Here is an 18,022-nt window from a genome sequence, read left to right as displayed (position 1 = left end):
AATAAAGTGCAACCAGACTCATGAAATCACCAGACAACAAAGGTAGGAAAAATTATTTTCTTTTCAATTTAGTGATCAAAATATGTCCGTTTTTAGAATTTATCTATATTTTGCAATAGCGTTTTTTAGCACAGGGAGCCTATGAGCATCAAGAGCAGCTCCCTGCGCTAAAAACTGCTATCGCAGATTAGTAAAAAGGGAGGGGGTATATTTGTCTATTTTTGTATAGTTGTACTGAGGTGACATTACATAAAGTCATCTGCCTTGACCTCTTTGGAAAAAACCCCCAGAATATAAATGATATTAACATTTTCTCTGCATACAGTGTGCTTTGTGTTTTTAAAAATTTTATTGTTGGTAGATCATTTTGACTTGGTCATTTTAAAAGTAGCTCGTAAGACCAAAAAGTGTGGGCACCCCTGATGTAGACAGTGTTCAAGGCCCATTTAAAAGCCCACCTCTTTGAGAGTGCCTTCAACTCCTGACTCCTCTCACCTTGGGGTCTGCATCTCCTACCCTCTATGTCATGTCTGTCTGTCCAAGTTAGATTGTAAACTCTTCTGAGCAGGGACCACCTATAAATGTCAAAATGTACAGTGCTGTGTATGCCTTTCAGTGTTATATAAACGATAAGTAGTAGTAGTAGTAGTAGTATATAGACATAAAACCATAAAGGAAAAATAAAACCCACCTTTTTATTGGACTAACTTACCCCCCCCCGCCCTTTTTACAAAACCATAGCATGATTTTTAGCACTGGCCACAGCGGTAACAGCTCCGATGCTCATAGGAATTCTTTGAGTGTCAAAGCTGTTATCGCTGCGACAGGCGCTAAAACACTAGCGGTTAATGTAGTTTATGATTAGCTTTCAAAGGTAACCCCTTCTTCCTCAGATCAGAAAGAAGGGGTTACCTTCGAAAGCTAATCCTACACTACATTGTTAGTCCAATAAAAAAGGTATATTTTTTTCCTTTTATGTTTTTGTTTTATTTCTACATATTACCTTGGAGAGTGGACTTACATGGCCACCACACCTTTTCACTCAGAAATGTGTATGTATGTCTAGTTCCCTTCTAATGTGGGCCTATTGTGGACTACAGGGTTATAATAAAAACAAGAAAAAAAATCAAAGATCATAAGCTAAACATTCGAACTTTGCTAAGTTATTGGTCAACTGCTGTGCTGAAATGCTATTTTCAGTCGGAAATATTGTCTTCATTTATTTTAGAAAGCAGTTTTCCTTGATGTAGTGAATGTCCAGGATTTTATATTGAATCGCAGCCTCTATCTGACCTTGGCCAATGGTTTCAGGACCCCTGACAGGAAGCACTACTTTCACGGTGCCAAGTGCAGTGGAGTCCAGTGAGCTCCATGCGGACAGCTGCTTTTGTCATTGCTTGGGATGCTGAACTGAGATGAAAGCAATCAGCAGGTGGTCTGACTAGATGAAAACCCTCTGGGAACTGCATGTGGCTGTCACCCAAGGATGCATTCATCTCTTCAATGGCAGCTCTGATTGCTGAGAGCATTTACCGTCATTCTATTGAAGGGAACTTACAAGAGACTTTAAAAAAAAAAAAAATTATGCCACAATTTTCTTTTTATTATTTCTTACTTATGCTTGCTTTATTGCTATATACATTGCCCTGTAAACGAATTCAAGTCTTTATGCATTGTCTTAAAGGTACGATTCAAAATACATGAAAGCAGGAGTTTGTTTCATTGATTTGCACAATTAGCTCTATATTTTCAATGTGAAAAAAATCATTATTGCACGACTACTCAGAAGTAACTAAGAACAAGAAACAAAAATGTTGTGATTGCATAAGTCTTCACACTTTTTGTCATAGTAATCCCAAATTTCCAAATATTGTTTTTAAAGGGCCCAAAATAAGTTAGGGCTAGCTGTGTCCAATCACTGTAGATATGCTGATTCCAATACATTCTGAGGAAAGGGGAGTCTATTCAGAAAGAATGGGCTCCACCTTTACCAGAGTAGAATTAGGTCGATGGCATTAACATTTAAAATGGAGAGAGAGAGAAAGCAGCTTTTAAACTAGAACTTGGGGGAAGCCAACAGACACTTAGGGGTGCATGTTTTTGAATAAGAATACTGGCCAAAAATGTGGAAATTAGAATATTCTAATGGGAGAGTAATGAACGGTTACTATGGGCTCCTTTTATGAAGGTGCGCTAGCGTTTCTAGTGCACGCACCAGATTAGCGCACGCTGGCCAAAAAACTACCGCCTGCTCGAGAGGAGGTGGTAGTGGCTAGTGCACGTGGCATTTTAGCGCGCGCTATTCCATGCCTTCGTTAAAGGAGCCCTATATCTTAAAGAAATCTAAAAAGATCGCTACTTGCTAGAAGCAGTGTGGCTCACTTGTAGAGCTGCTGCCTTTACACCCAGAGTCACTTAATCCTCCGGTGCCCACCACCTTGAATGTCAAAGCCCCAAAAAGGCAGTGTACAAGTCCCCATTCCCTTGTCTTTCTGGGGGATCAAGTGTTTTTTCATTGGTATACCACCTAGGAAATTAGGGCTAGATTCACTAACCTTCCTGCTCCGTGAGCGATCCGCGCCCTCATGCGAATGGAGGCACGCCCCACACTGACCACATGGATCGCTACAGAGCGATCCCGATGCATGCGCAGACCATTTTCGTTGCCTGTAGATGGCCCTTCTAGCCTAAGCCCCGGCAGAGAGATTATTGGCGCAAGCAGTTGCTGTATAGTGTCCGGAAACTGCTGTTGTATTAAATAATGCAGCAGGAGTTATAAGATCGGCACTGATGCTGGTCGCATAGGTCTTCTCTCTTTTTTTTTTTTTTTATTCACATCGTTTTTATTCAAGTAGGAGGGTTTACTTTTGACTTTCTCACTAGCCCGTGGTTGTAACCCATGGATTTAAAGCGGGGCTGCACTGCGGCATGTTCTGAAACAGAACAGAACATGCCTTAGTGCAGCCTCGCTTTAAACCTGCGGGTTAAAACCATGGGCTTGAAGGGCGGCAGGGCAGCAAAGAACAGGTTTGCTTCTATTTCAGAGCACAGGTGCACTGTCAGTCCAGAGAGGCAGGCAGGGCGGCAGAGGCGTGAGCGACTGTTCCTCAGCAGTCGCTTATTTTTTGATCGGCCAGCCTAGTCGGTGTGTCTGATTTGGTTTAGTGAATCGCTGCCTTCCTACTTTGCATGCCGTTTCCCCTCATAAGCATGCGCAGATCGGATCGGAGGATGATCGGCCATGAGGTTAGTGAATCAGGTCGGAGGATCGGTGGGCTTAGCGAATCTAGCCCTTAGTGTTTTTATTGAAGATCATTAATGCACTGGAATAAGGTTAAGATCTGTAGAGTGTGATTAATTAAGGTAGCAAGTGTGAAATGAACCCGAGTCTTCAACCAGAAGATCTCTGTTGTAAATGACATATTATCTATTCTGTGAGAGCAAACAGAAGAGTTTATCCTTGTCTCTTTGGTTATAAATATGTTTGGCTTTCACAAAGCTGCCCCTGTAAAAAGCAGATCACATCCTTTTGGGTTCAGCTGACCACTTTGAAATTTTGAGATGATTCCCAGGGGCTTACAATACCAAGCACATACCTGACCTGGCCTTGCTAGTGCCATTAACATATCTGATGGAATTTTTTCTGGATGGATCATTAAGCTCTTCAAAAAGACCAGTTTCAATGATCTCCTCCTGCCAGCTGATTGGAACAGCGCCAGTTGCAAATCTCTTGAAGAACTTCTTGTCTTTATCATCGAACTCAATGCCCCGGATTTCGGAGAAGTCAGCAATATCTGCAATGTCTTTTGCATAGACAACCGATGGATCAGGTACAAATGGTGCAGCTACCAGGCCAGCTTCAAGCCGTTGGAAATTGATGCTTTTGAAGAACAGGTGGTTTCTTGGATTGTCATTGTTTCCTCTATGAATACAACAGTCATTGCATTACTGTAGGGAAGTAACTCCTTTTAAGCCCTAGTTTAGAGCTACGTGGTTGCAGGTTTAAATCCTGAGGTCTCAGTTTGAAAGCTACATACTGTGCAATAAGGCCCAAATTCTGTATATGGCTTCTTAAGTCGTGTGTGCAAATCGGCGTGCATAGCCGATAATTGGCAATTAACACCTAATAATCGACACTAATTGTCACTAATTATATGTTATGTGCACAGCTTTCTAAGCGCTACACCCAAACAGGAGATTCTACCTCCTTAAGGTAGAACATAGAAAAACCAAAAGAGGCAACCTGTGGCACCCAATCTTTTATTCACGTACAAGACCCGACACATACGTGTTTTGGCCCTAAGGCCTGCCTCAGGGGTCTTATATTATTGAAATAATTCAGTTCATAATCACAGACGATGATTCTAAAAGGTGGGTTATGATGTCAGTGATTGAGTAAAACGAAAGGGACCCCTGAGGCAGATAAGATCTTAGATCATTCATTCGGGTGGCCACGTAGTACAGTGATTCCCAACCCTGTCCTGGAGGAACACCAGGCCAATCGGGTTTTCAGGCTAGCCCTAATGAATATGCATGAGAGAGATTTGCATATGATGGAAGTGATAGGCATGCAAATTTGCTTCATGCATATTCATTAGGGCTAGCCTGAAAACCCAATTGGCCTGGTGTTCCTCCAGGACAGGGTTGGGAACCACTGGTATAGAGCACACACAGTTCTGAAGGATTGTGCCCTGAGGAAACCCGAATAGGGTGAAACATGTTGGCAGTACTCTATCCCTCTTGGCTGAACCACCCAAGATAAGTTCTAACTTTTACCAATTATTTATTGAATTAACACGAAAATATAGCATTGCACAAAAAAACTTTAAAAAACGAAAGAGACCCGATGACGATAGGGGGCATAAAGCCAGTTGCTATGAGACATAATTGAGCATCTGGTGGCACCTCTGAGGGCCTGAAGACTTTTGTTAATAAACAGTTGTAATATAGAAGATATTGTGGGGAGGGCTATAGTGTATCCCACCCCTTAGGTTGCAACAGTACGCACTCTTCTACAAATATTTTTCATCTATAAGCCTATATACTAATACATATTAGGAAGTGGCACACACTCCAAGAGGAGTGCGTGGCACAGTGGTTAGTGCATAAATCCTCAGCACCTGAGGTAGTGGGTTCAAATCCCACACTGCCACCCATTGCCCCAGGTACTTTAGATAGAGGGTAAGCCCACTGGGACAGATAGGGAAAATGCTTGAGTACCTGAATGTAAACCACTTAGACTATAAGTGGTATTTAAATAAATATTTTCTCCACCCCCCCCCCCACACACACACACACACACACACACACATTACTGAGGTATTGGTTTGTATGGTACCTGCCATTAATTGCATACCTAGATCCTAGTCGTTCTTCTGGTTTCTTTCTCAAGAACAGTGCAGAAATATTTTTGGCTTCCTCTGTGAAAACAGGATGCTGGAAATTTACTTCATCTTCTAAAGTCCTTCTATTCACTTCATCTTTAGTAATCTTCTCTTTGAAATCCTTGAATGGAGGCCGACCTGCAATCATTTCATAAATACTACATCCCAAAGCAAACCAGTCTACAGGGTAGGAGTAATCCTCTTCCTTCAAAATTTCGGGAGCCATGTAACCATTAGTACCAGCCTATAAGAATCAGAAACATCCATTTATGAGAAGGGCACACACCAGGCAAAGCTTATGTTTTTAATTTGATTTCTAATTCATCTTTGTTTTATCTTATTTCTACATATGTACACATATTTTCTGTTTCTCACTTGATACAGAAAAATGGTAACCATCAAAAAGCAAATCACAATAAAGTAAACATCACACAGGTATACATAATACAGTTTGATTCAGCTATCATCCCTGAAAAAGAAAAAATTTACAAAATAAAAGAGTACTGAGAAAATAAGTCTCAGAATACATATAAACTTCCATCTCTGTTCATCTGAACTCTAAGGCCCCGATATGCTAAGCTTACCGTGCCTTTAACGATAGACGCTAAACCAGAACTAACCGGTTTAGTGTCAAAAGTATTTCAGTTACTGATGCACAAATTGGCTAAATATGGTTTTTTCCGTGCTTTGTGGCAGACTCTGATAATCGTTTCAAAATATATTAAAATGAGCACTCCAGGCTATGCCCAGACATTGCTTGATGATGCACAAAATAAGTGCCAGACTTTAACGCTCCAAATTTAATGAAGATGCCGGTAGTGTTGATAAAGAATAACATTAGAGTCTTTTTTAACTTATAGACCGCTGAGGTCTACAAATTTCCCTAAGAAATTACATCTGATTTCAATGCAAGAAATAATTTCCTACGGTCTTGAATTTGTTTAGTCACATCTGGAAATATCCAAATTTTTTCCCCATAATACAACTTTTGAGAATTACGAAAAAGCAGCCTAAAAATATATTATAATGAGGTTCGTTCCTATTATCCTATCCTTGTAAGTGTTTGGTAAAATATTTAGGTGTAAAATATGTTTTCTTCATCCCAGAACAGCTTAAAATATTTGTAGATATGAAGAGACTGGTAACTTGAAGTGTTTATTGTCACAGAACAGATATTATAGAATGCAAGATATCCTGTTAAGCCTTTTTTGACTAATATTTTGAAATAATCTCCTTGATATTTTCCTGGAATCCCCTCCTTTGCTCATTTCTTGTGGTCTAAGAAAGATGTAATTTCTTTTTCATGTGACAAATTTTTCCTTATAATATTTGTTTTCTGTATTTCTGTAACAAGAGTTGTTCTTGTAAAAATTTCAAAATTATATAAATAAAATAATAAAAGATATATATATATATATATATATATATATAAATACTTTTATTCAAAATGTCAAGGAGGACAATTGCAGGAATCAAGCTCACATGAAGCCATAATCACAGTCAGAACCATCAGATAAACAGGAGATGTAGACAAAGCTGTACAGAGAAGCAAACAGGCATGAGAAGAAACAGAGGCAGGAAAATTTTAGGGTCTTATGAAGAAATGCACTTTCCTATTTTAAAACAAGATATGCTTTGATGGGCAACGCGGTCAGAAGTACCCAAACAGTTAACTGGCAAAATCCTCTTAACAGCTGTCAATTAAAATGAAATAACACCTTAATTCTGTAAGCAAAGGACAAATCCCCTGGAATTAAGCCTCTGGTGCTTAAAGCAAAAGAACAGTTTTCTTACTCCATTGTGGATAGCATCTACATTACATTAGTGATTTCTATTCCGCCGTTACCTTGCGGTTCAAGGTGCATTACATAAAGATATATCTGGCCATTTCCAGAGGAATTTGAGAATAGTGAGGTTGGTTCAAAGAGGTGAGGTGGTTCTTGTGGCGTTAGATTATTTTTGAGAATGGTGATGGTATTAGGTTGATTTCAAGAATAGTAAGGTTTTTTTGAATAGGATCTACTCACTCTCTGGGTGATGGGTTTGCCCTCTTTGACTTTGGTGGCCAGTCCCAGGTCGGATAATCTGCAATTACCCTTTTCATCCAGCAGAATATTCTCAGGCTTCATATCTCGGTATAGAATCTGAATGGAATGGAGATGTTGGAGTCCGCATGTAACTTGAGCTGAATAGAAGATCACTCTGCTCATTGCCAGCCCTCGTACGCCGATGTTATAGATATGAAACTTGAGGTCTCCCCCATTCATGAGTGTCATGACGAGACAGAGATGCCGTTTAGTCTCATACGCGTAGGCCAGGGTGACTACGAAAGGACTCTGCACCTTCTCCAGGATCTCCTTCTCCAGCAGGGCCATCCCCTCCCCATGTTTCTTCTTCAGTCTCTTCTTATCTAGCTTTTTGCAGGCGTACATCTTCCCTGTGTTTTTCACTTGGATAGCACACACCTACAATAGTGAAATAAGAAGCACAACAGTCCTGATAAGTACGCCCTGTGAAAAATTGCCAATCTAATCAGTTTGAAAATAAATTTTTACATATAAGTCTTTACTGTCTTTTCAATTAATATTTACATATGTAAACTGTTTTGGTTGTACCACTGAAAGGCAGTACAGTATATTAAAGTCCTTTACCCTTACCATTATGGTGAAAAAAAAAGGATTTTTTAAATAATCTATGCACCTGATTGATTTTGTCCACCTAAAAAATGTGTAACTTGATAACATACATACTGTATGTATATCTGTTCACACAAATCCAGCGAAAACGAAACCTCTGTGGAGATGGTGATGTTCAAGATGCAGGCTTTATTTAAAAATATGCAAATTCATAATCCACATAAAATATATCCAGGACCCAACCTGTTGGGAACTGTGGACCCAACACGGTCCGTGTTTCGACAATGCTGTCTTCCTCAGGGGTCCCTAAAAGTCCTGATATAAAAACACATGGATTAAAAACTGAAAACAATACTGAGTCGTAACTCTGCGCGGATGAGGGTTGTTTTCGGTTTTTAAATTTTTAAAGACAGACAAACAGGATGCCATGGATACAGTTAGGGGGAATGGTTAATCTGCTGGCTAGGGCAGTGGGAAGGAGGATTATGGATTGAAGGCTACATCAAAAAGTTGGGTTTTCAGTCTGCTTTTAAACAAATGATGGGGCGTAGCGGACAAGCTCGGGTAGTTTATTCCAGGCATACGAGGCAGCTAGATGAAAGGAACAAAGTCTGGAATTGGCAGTGGAGGAGAAGGGTACAGCTAAGAGCAGCTTATTTGAGGAATGGAGAGAAGAGAGGAGAGCTATTTAGGGGCAGTAAAATTAACACACTTGTAGGCTAGTAATAGGAGTTTGAACTGTATGTGAAGGCGGATAGGGAGCCAGTGAAGTGATTTAAGGAGAGGGGTAACATGAGCATACTGTAGTGAGATTGGTAGAGAGATCTGCATACAGTTGATACAATACATGTGGTAAGCGTACAAATATTTCTCATGCATATTCATTAAAATATTCTGAAAAACTGGCCTGTTTGCAGCCTTCAAGGACTGAATTTGAACAATCCTGCTATATATACCCTTATATATTTAGCTGTGTAAACGCCTGTAGCAGCAAGAACAATTATGGATTCACAGACTCCGCTCCATGGAGCCATTCGGTTTGAATGCCTCTATTGAAAGGACCCCTTTTATGTGAGAAGTACTTATGACAAGGTGCAGTAATCAATGTTTTATCTGTTTTAAGTTCCACTGTTGTTCCATTGTAGGTAAGAGGGTATGATTTTGTAAAGATTTTTAAGATAAAAGTAGCCTGAACAAGAATTTTAGATATGTACATACAATTGTTACCAGCTAGCTCATTCATTTAATTTCCTATACTGCTCTCCCAAGGGAGCTCAGAATGGTTTACATGAATTTATTCAGGTACTCAAGCATTTTCCCCTGTCTGTCCCAGCGGGCTCACAATCTATCTAATGTACCTGGGGCAATGGGGAAATTAAGTGACTTGTCCATGGTCACAAGGAGCAGCGTGGGTTTGAACCCACAACCTCAGGGTGCTGAGGCTGTAGCTTTAACCACTGTGCCACTCTAGAAATCAGGTTATAATAAAAGTGAGCTGAGTATAGACAATCAAGCCATTGTAACATCACTGATAAGGTTGACTCTTAGGCATTGGTGGAATGAGGCATTATGATGTCACAATACCAGCTCCAGTTCTCAGAGACTGAAGCTTTTCACTCTATTTATTCAGCTTTCTATACCGTTGTCTCGGAGGAGTTCAGAATGGTTTACGTGGACTTATTCAGGTATTCAAGCATTTTTCCCTGTCTGTCCCAGGGGGCTCACAATCTATCTAATGTACCAGGGGTAATGGGGGGATTAAGAGACTTGCCCAGGGTCACAAGGAGCAGTGTGGGTTTGAACCCACAACCTCAGGGTGCTGAGGCTATAGCTTTAACCACTGTGCCACTCTAGAAATCAGGTTATAATAAAAGTGAGCTGAGTATAGACAATCAAGCCATTGTAACATCACTGATAAGGTTGACTCTTAGGCATTGGTGGAATGAGGCATTATGATGTCACAATACCAGCTCCAGTTCTCAGAGACTGAAGCTTTTCACTCTATTTATTCAGCTTTCTATACCGTTGTCTCGGAGGAGTTCAGAATGGTTTATGTGGACTTATTCAGGTATTCAAGCATTTTTCCCTGTCTGTCCCAGGGGGCTCACAATCTATCTAATATACCTGGGGCAATGGGGGAATTAAGTGACTTGCCAGGGTCAGAAGGAGCAGTGTGGGTTTGAACCCACAACCTCAAGGTGCTGAGGCTGTAGCTTTAACCACTACGCCCCACAAGGGATGACCCCGGGAACTACAGGCTGGTAAGCTTGACTTCAGTTCCGGGCAAGATGATGGAAGCACTGATAAAGGACAGCATCTGTGAGCACATAGAAACAAACAGATAACTGAAAGCGAGCCAACATGGCTTCTGCAAGGGAAGGTCGTGCCAAACAAACTTACTGCACTTCTTTGAAGGAATAAACAGCCAGATGGACAAAGGGGAACCCATAGACATCATTTACTTCGACTTCCAAAAAGCCTTTGACAAGGTACCCCATGAGCGACTACTTAGGAAGCTGCGTAACCACGGGGTGGAAGGGGACATATACAGATGGATTAAACACTGGTTGGCAGGCAGAAAACAAAGGGTTGGGGTGAAGGGCCAATACTCGGACTGGCGGAGGGTGACAAGCGGTGTTCCGCAGGGGTCGGTGCTCGGACCACTGCTGTTCAATGTATTTATAAACGACCTGGAAACGGGGACAAAGTGTGAAGTTATAAAATTTGCGGATGACACCAAACTCTGCAGCAGGCTTAGAACCGCAGATGAATGCGAAGACCTACAAAGGGACCTAAATAAACTGGAAGAGTGGGCAAATAAATGGCAAATGCGATTTAATATAGAGAAATGCAAGGTCATGCATATAGGGAAAAAGAACCCGATGTTCAGCTACAAAATGGGGGCATCAGTGCTAGGGGAAAGCAACCTTGAAAAGGACTTGGGTGTGCTAGTGGATACAACAATGAAATCAACGGCACAATGTGCAGCAGCCTCAAAGAAAGCAAATAGAATGCTGGGTATTATTAAGAAGGGTATCACAACCAGGACGAAGGAAGTCATCATGCCGCTGTATCGGGCAATGGTGCGCCCGCACCTGGAGTACTGTGTCCAGTATTGGTCGCCATACCTCAAGAAGGACATGGCGATACTTGAGAGGGTCCAGAGAAGAGCAACGAAAATGATAAAAGGTATGGAAAACCTTCCATACGAAGACAGGTTAGAAAGGCTGGGGCTCTTCTCCCTGGAAAAGCGGAGACTCAGAGGAGACATGATAGTGACTTTCAAGATCATGAAAGGCATCGAGAAGGTAGACAGGGACAGATTCTTCAGACTATTGAGGACCACAAGTACAAGGGGGCACTCGGAGAAGCTGAAAGGGGACAGGTTTAGAACCAATGCTAGGAAATTCTTTTTCACTCAGAGGGTGGTGGACATCTGGAACACGCTGCCGGAGGTTGTGATAGGACAGAGTACACTACGGGGTTTTAAAGAAGGATTGGATAAATTCCTGAAAGATAGGGGGATTGAGGGATACAGATAGAAGTAGAGAAGGGATATAGAGAGAGTATAGATATAGACCAAGGGGGATTTAAGGGTTCAGACAAAGATCACCGTACAGGTCATGGGCCTGATGGGCCGCCGCGGGTGCGGACTGCTGGGCGCGATGGACCTCTGGTCTGACCCAGCAGAGGCAACTTCTTATGTTCTTATGTTCCCTAGTTATGGCTGCAATGAAAGATATTTGATAGAAGATGAGTAGGATGAGGTTTGGCAATATCAGATATTAAACTTGATAATAAGTAAGCTGTGACAGTCTTCTCATCAGAATATTTCATAAGTGATTTAAAGATTGGATATAGTTTGGGTAAGAACATATAGTGTCATCCAATAAAAATGGTGAGTGCCTTAGTTAAAAGGAGCTTTGAGATATTTACAATCCATTCGGGTCCAATTAGTTTTAAGAGTAGTGTATCTTAATTGGAAAGGTTTCTGAGTAAGGAGGGGGCTTGAATGCACATTTAGTAGTGCCATTATGTCATCAAAGTGTCATGATGTTATTGCATCATGACACAACATTTTAAATTTCAGCATCTACATGAGGGAACTTGCTATTATCAGCCCTACGAACTACTACTACTTATCACTTATATAGCGCTGAAAGGCATATGCAGTGCTGTATATTTTGATATTTATAGACGGTCCCTGCTCAGAAGAGCTTACAATCTAACTTGGACAGACAGACTTGACATAAAGGGTTGGGGGATTCAGAACCCAAGGTGAGAGGAGTTAGGAGTGGAAAGCACTCTCGAAGAGGTGGGCTTTTAACTGGGCTGAACACTGCCAGGGATGGAGCCCACTGTAGAGATTCGGGCAGTTTGTTCCAAGCATACAGTGCAGCAAGGTAGAAGGGATGGAGTCTGGAATTGGCAGTTGAAGAGAAGGGCACAGAAAGGAGGGACTTGGGGGGGAAACACAGGGAGAGATAAGCGAAGAGAGATAGTGAGGGGCAGCTGAGTGAGTGCATTTGTAGGTCAGAGGAGTTTGAATTGTATTCAGAAACAGATGGGAAGCCAATGAAGTGACTTTAGGAGAGGGGTAATGTGAGTATAGCGACTCTCCCAGAATATGAGTCGTGCAGTGAATTCTGGATGGATTGGAGGAGAGTGGAAGGCTTGAGAGGAAGTGGAAGGCTAAGTGGAAGGCTTGAGAGTAGCGAGTTGCAGTAGTCTAGGCGCAAAGTGATGAGGGTGTGGATAAGTGTTTTGGTAGTGTGCTCAGAGAGGAAGGGTCGGATTTTGGTAATATAGGGGAAGAAGTGGCAGGTTTTAGCGATAAGTTATATCTGGGTGGTGAAGGAGAGAGAGGAGTCAAAAATGACCCCGAGATTACAAGCAGATAAAACAGTAAGGATGAGAGTGTTGTCCATCGAGATGAAGAACGAGGGAAGCAGAGAGGTATGTTTAGGTGGGAAGATGAGCAGCTCTGTTTTAGCCATATTCGATTTTAGATGGCAGTGAGATATCCAGGTGGCAATGTCGGACAGGGAGGCTGAGACTCTGGTCTGGGTTTCAGTAGAGATATTTTGCGAAAAGAGGTGTATCTGGGAGGCTCAGCAGCCTGTTGACTTATGGCAACCCTACACTAACCCATTCTCCTTCCCCACAAAAAAAAGGGCTTTTTTTTTTTTTTTTTGCATCTTCTAAATACTTGCAGCCACAGTTTGGAGGGAGCTGAATTAGTTCTGAGCCACTGAAAACTGCTTCGGGTCTGTCAGCCCTTTACTGTGGTGAGCGCACGTTTAAGTATCTTTTCTTTTCTATCTTGGCTGAGATTATTAACCACTGCTTCATGCTGGGGAGTGAAGAGCAGGGGCAGGGCACGATTCAGGATGCCCCCTCGGGATCAGAGCCTGCAGATTTAGCACTGGTGGTGGCAGGGTTCCCGTGCAGTCTTGTCGCTCAGTCACCTGCACCCGCGTTTCGAGCTCTCCCTGCAGTTTTCACAGCCAGTCAATTTCAGTGTCTGCACAGCTTGCTGTACCGCTTTCTACTAAGGCTGACATTACTGCTCCTCCCCTGAGTTTATTTTCTTGCTTCAAGCTTATTCTTACTCAGACACTTCTGGCCTTGGGCTTTCAGAGTTTATCTTGGGCATCTTTTAAGATCCCCTCCCCCAAGGAGGCACCTGGACTCTTGTTCTTGAGGCTAAACTCCTGCTACCCCTTTTCCAGTACTTTCTGAAGGGGCATTAGAACAAGAATAGCCATACTGGGTCAAAACAGTGGTCCATCTAGCCCAGTGGCCTCAAACTTAAACCCTTTGCAGGCCCACCTTTTGGATTTGTAGGTACTTGGAGGGCCCAGAAAAAAATAGTTAATGTCTTTTGGCTAAGTCTTAATAATAATATTGTTATTTATAGCTAAAGAGACATATGATCAAGAAACTGTTTTATTTTACTTTTGTGATTATGACAAATATACCGAGGGCCTCAAAATAGTACCTGGTGGGCCACATGTGGCCCCCGGGCCGCAAGTTTGAGACCACTGATCTAGCCCAATCTCCTATTTCCACGGTAGCCAATCCAGATCACAGTATCTGGCAGAAGCCCAACTAGTAGCAAAATTTCCATGCTAACAATCCAGGGCAAGCAGTGGTTTTCTCCATGTCTCTCTCAGACTATGGGCTTTTCCAAATCTTTTTTAAACCTAGCTACACTAACTGCTGTTACCACATCCTCTTGCCATTTCTACTCTTCAGCTCTTACAGACTGTCTATTCTGTTCTCTCTTTCACAGTCCCACAATCAGTCCCCCTCTCCATCTTTCTTTTGTTTCCAAGACAGGATTCCACCTTTTCAGTTCTTTTCTCAAATTGTGACAGCAATGTTATTAAACAGCTGTTATACAGTTGGCTTTCCCTAGAGTTAGCAGATGTCCAGGGAAACCCAAACATGTCCTCTTTGTAGAGGAATGTTCAGGTGCCCAGGGGAGATTTCCCAAACCTGGCAGTTTGTCCAGATTTTGGAAGGCCCTGAGTTTGGGGCTGCATCTAGAGGGCATCCGAGCATGCGCGGATATGATATGACATCATGTTGCATGTGCGGGGGCAGGGCTGGGAGTGGAACAGGGCGGGGCTAAGCTGGTGGTAGAACAGGGCAGGACCACATGTCCTCTTTTTTTGCTAACAAAATCTGGTAACTCTAGCTTTCTCTCACTCCCAGCAAATCTACTGGTTGCTCCGCCAGCATATCTCTCAGCCTCTAAAGACCTCTGGCCTTCTCCCAGCCCTTCCTTCCTGCTCCTCATTCTCTTTCCCAGTAATAATCCCCTCTATAGCAGCCAAAGGTAAGAAGGCCGTCCGTCTTACTTTGTTCCTGCTCTCTATTGCTCCTGTAGCCCGCATAGAAACTAAACTAAACTAAACTAAACCTTGGGTTTATATACCGCACCATCTCCACGGATGCAGAGCTCGGCACGGTTTACAGGAAGTAGGATGAGAGAGGAAATACAGTGGAGAGATTAAGAGTTAGGTGTAAAAAGGGTGGGGGAAGGGGGAAAGGCCTAAGAGGGGGGAAGTGTTACAGTTTTGAGAATAGCCAGGTTTTTAGGTGTTTACGGAAAAGTTGGAGGGAGCTTGAGGTTCGGAGCGGGGAGGTGAGGTTGTTCCAGATCTCAGTGATTCTAAAGGGGAGGGATGAACCAAGTTTGCCTGCATGGGAGATACCTTTTGTGGAAGGGAAGGATAGTTTAAAAATTTGGGACGATCTGGAGGAGGTAGGGGTTGGGGAGTTCCAGGATAGAGGGATTACGGCAGGAAGGATGCCATGTAGGATATTGTAGGCTAGGCACGCACATTTGAAGTGGATCCTGGGGATTACTGGGAGCCAATGGAGCTCAGACAGGAGTGGCGAGACGTGATCGAATTTGCCTTTCGCGAAAATAAGCTTAGCTGCGGCGTTCTGAATCCGCTGAAGTCTGTGGAGGCTTTTCTTGGTTAGGCTGAGGTAAATAGAATTGCAATAGTCCAATCTGGAGAGGATGATGGATTGTACTAGGACTGCGAAGTGTTTTTGGTGAAAATAGGGTCTGACTTTCCTTAGCATGTGAAGGCTAAAGAAGCATTTTTTTACCAAGGATTGGAGATGATCGTTGAAGGATAGAGAAGAGTCTAAGGTGACACCCAGGACTTTGCTTGAGAACTCGAGCTGTAATGAGGAGCCGGAGGACAATGGGATGGAGGAGGGTAAATGGACAAGTGGAGAGAGGGGATAAGACATATTTTAAATAAATAAATAGTCTCTCACAAACTCCTGGTCTACCGTTGACAATCCAAAATAAAGTGAGTTTTTACAATATATCTTTGAAGTGTTTTAGAATCAATTAGTATTCATTTTGTCTGAACAAGCAAGTCAAGGTGGTTTTCAAAATTAGTATCTTTTGATGGCCCTCAAAGCTTTCTTATATTCACACTGCAGCACTGTACTAATGTATTTAATCAGCTCTCCATTGTGTATTGTGACCTTGTGAGAATCTCGAATGCTCTACATGTGATTGTTTAGAGCAGTTTTGCTGCTCTACTTCCACGCATAGGGTGTCTTTGGAAAGAGTAATAGATTTAATTTAGTTTAGTTTGTTGAGTACGTGCTATGCTACTATTGATAGTACAACAAATTGGTCTGTATATATTAAAATAAAAATCAATAAAAGAAAAGCAGAATAATATCAGACTAGTATCAATAACCAAAATACAAATAAGAGAAGCAAGAAGTAAATATACAGAAAAAAGCTCATAAATCATCAACAATGCAAAGGGCAGAGATAAGGATACAGGGTCTACTCTGCATGACTGAACTCCAACTTGTCAACCAGGGATTTAACGCATGCAATTTTATCTCATGAATATTTATTGCAAGTCTCCTGAAAACTCAGACTGGCTGTGGGACTCCCAGGATGGTTTGAAAAGCCCTGCTATTGGGGGAACTTGAAAAGAGACTTTAGCAAGTGGTTCTACTCATAGGAACCAACTTTAAAAATTATTGGGAGTCAAGGCGTTTGTTCAATATTGGGGTACTCAAGCACCTACAGAGATGGCTTCAGTGGGTTCTGTGTATACTGGATGGGATCCTGGACCTGAAGAACAGCAAGCAGCTAGCTTTCAAAGGCACAGAAAGCTTAAGTTTCCAATCTTTTTCTCATTAAGTTTCCAAACTTAAGATTCCAATCTTTTTCTCATTCTTCTCACCTATACTTCATGTCATCCTTTCCTCCCACCTTTGTTCCTACTCTTTCCACTCCATGGTGGTTAGGGAGAAAACAAGAGGGTGACAGGAATGATGGGTTGTAGAAGGAATGATGTTGACAGCAGCAGGGTCCAGACTTCACTGTTAATGCAAAGAAGAGATATGAATAGATCTCACCGATACAGCCAACATTGGGAGGAAGGGGGAGAAGAGATTTTGGCAAGTGGACTAGGCTCTGCAGGGTCATTAGGTACCTGTAAAACACTTAAGCCCTCAGGCTTCCCCACCATTACAAGGGGAGAAGGTGGTCAGGATAAGGAGATCTGCAGTCCTACCTCTCCGAAGCCTCCCTTGCCCAGCACTCGGAACTCATAGAAGTACTTTTCAGTAATTGGCTGTTGCTCAAAGGCTTTCCACTGGAGGAACCTGTCATACAAGACACTAGCCTGGAAGTCTTTGAAGGGAGCATTCATAAGGAAGCTCTGTGCGTTCTCCTTGCTCAGCAATAGGAGCTGCTCTGGGTGCTGAGTATCCCCTGCCTGCACATAGCGTTCTATCAGCGCCGGGCTCACAAAGTGCCTGCATTCCTTCCCGAGGAGCTGGGTGAGCAGACTCTGCAGAAGCAGCACTTTAGCACCATCTTCCTCGGTGAGTTCCCATTCAGTCAACTGATCCAGAAAGTCCTGAACGTGCTGGTACTCGTGCACAGTGGCCAGAAAGTCACGAAAGAGTCTCCTGCCAACGGGCTGCTGCTGGCAGACACTGTAGAAGTCGGCGGGCGGCTGTTGGAGCAGGTCACGGGCACTAGGCAGGAAGAGGCTGCGGCGCCGCTTCTGCAGCTCCCGCAGGTCCCCTTCGCTGCTCTTGCGGGCCTGCAAGTAGGCGGTGTTGGCGATCAGGTTATCCAGCCCTCCAAAGTCACACATGGCCAAGGCAAAGCAAAGCACCGACGTCTGCTACCTCCAGTCCAGAATGGGAGCATACTAGGTGCTCCTTTTGCATTAAGTAGCTCAGTAGGATTTAGAGTAAGAGATTTCTCTGTTGTAAGAAGCTTTTATTTTACTGTCTAAAGCTGAGTCTGATATTCCTGGCACAAAATGTACAGAAAGTTGAACAGATACCCAGTGAGGGATGCAAAACGCCAAAACCTGCCTCCCCACAGCTCAAATTTTCTTTGTCATCTTCTTGCTTCCTTGTACCTTATGTTACAAAGAGAAACTGAAACAGGCAGGATAGATATTATAGGTATGTCTTTACAGTACA

At 42.7% G+C, this 18,022-nt stretch overlaps 1 protein-coding gene across 1 annotated transcript; it reads right to left on the bottom strand.

Moving 5' to 3' along the window:
• Positions 1-1,778: 1,778 nt before the first annotated feature.
• GRK7 (G protein-coupled receptor kinase 7) lies at positions 1,779-17,685 on the bottom strand. The gene is made up of 5 exons (XM_033957778.1): positions 17,095-17,685; positions 7,412-7,849; positions 5,357-5,628; positions 3,597-3,922; positions 1,779-1,792 (listed from the first exon to the last, which is right to left on the bottom strand). Exons 1-5 carry the CDS (start codon positions 17,683-17,685, stop codon positions 1,779-1,781), a joined length of 1,641 nt encoding a protein of 546 aa, XP_033813669.1.
• Between the last annotated feature and the right edge of the window lie 337 nt (positions 17,686-18,022).

This window comes from Geotrypetes seraphini, chromosome 9, assembly GCF_902459505.1.
Source record: "Geotrypetes seraphini chromosome 9, aGeoSer1.1, whole genome shotgun sequence".
Taxonomy (NCBI): domain Eukaryota; kingdom Metazoa; phylum Chordata; class Amphibia; order Gymnophiona; family Dermophiidae; genus Geotrypetes; species Geotrypetes seraphini.
The sequence above is the reverse complement of the archived record's forward strand: the minus strand, read 5'-3'. Positions and strand labels throughout refer to the sequence as shown.

Coding starts and splice junctions, on each gene's coding strand:
- GRK7 (XM_033957778.1), bottom strand. CDS start 17,685: ATGTGTGACTTTGGAGGGCTGGATAACCTGATCGCCAACACCGCCTAC. Junction 7,850..17,094: donor GCAAGGGAGGCTTCGGAGAG/GTAGGACTGCAG, acceptor TCACTATTGTAG/GTGTGTGCTATCCAAGTGAA. Junction 5,629..7,411: donor GCAAACCCATCACCCAGAGA/GTGAGTAGATCC, acceptor TGATTCTTATAG/GCTGGTACTAATGGTTACAT.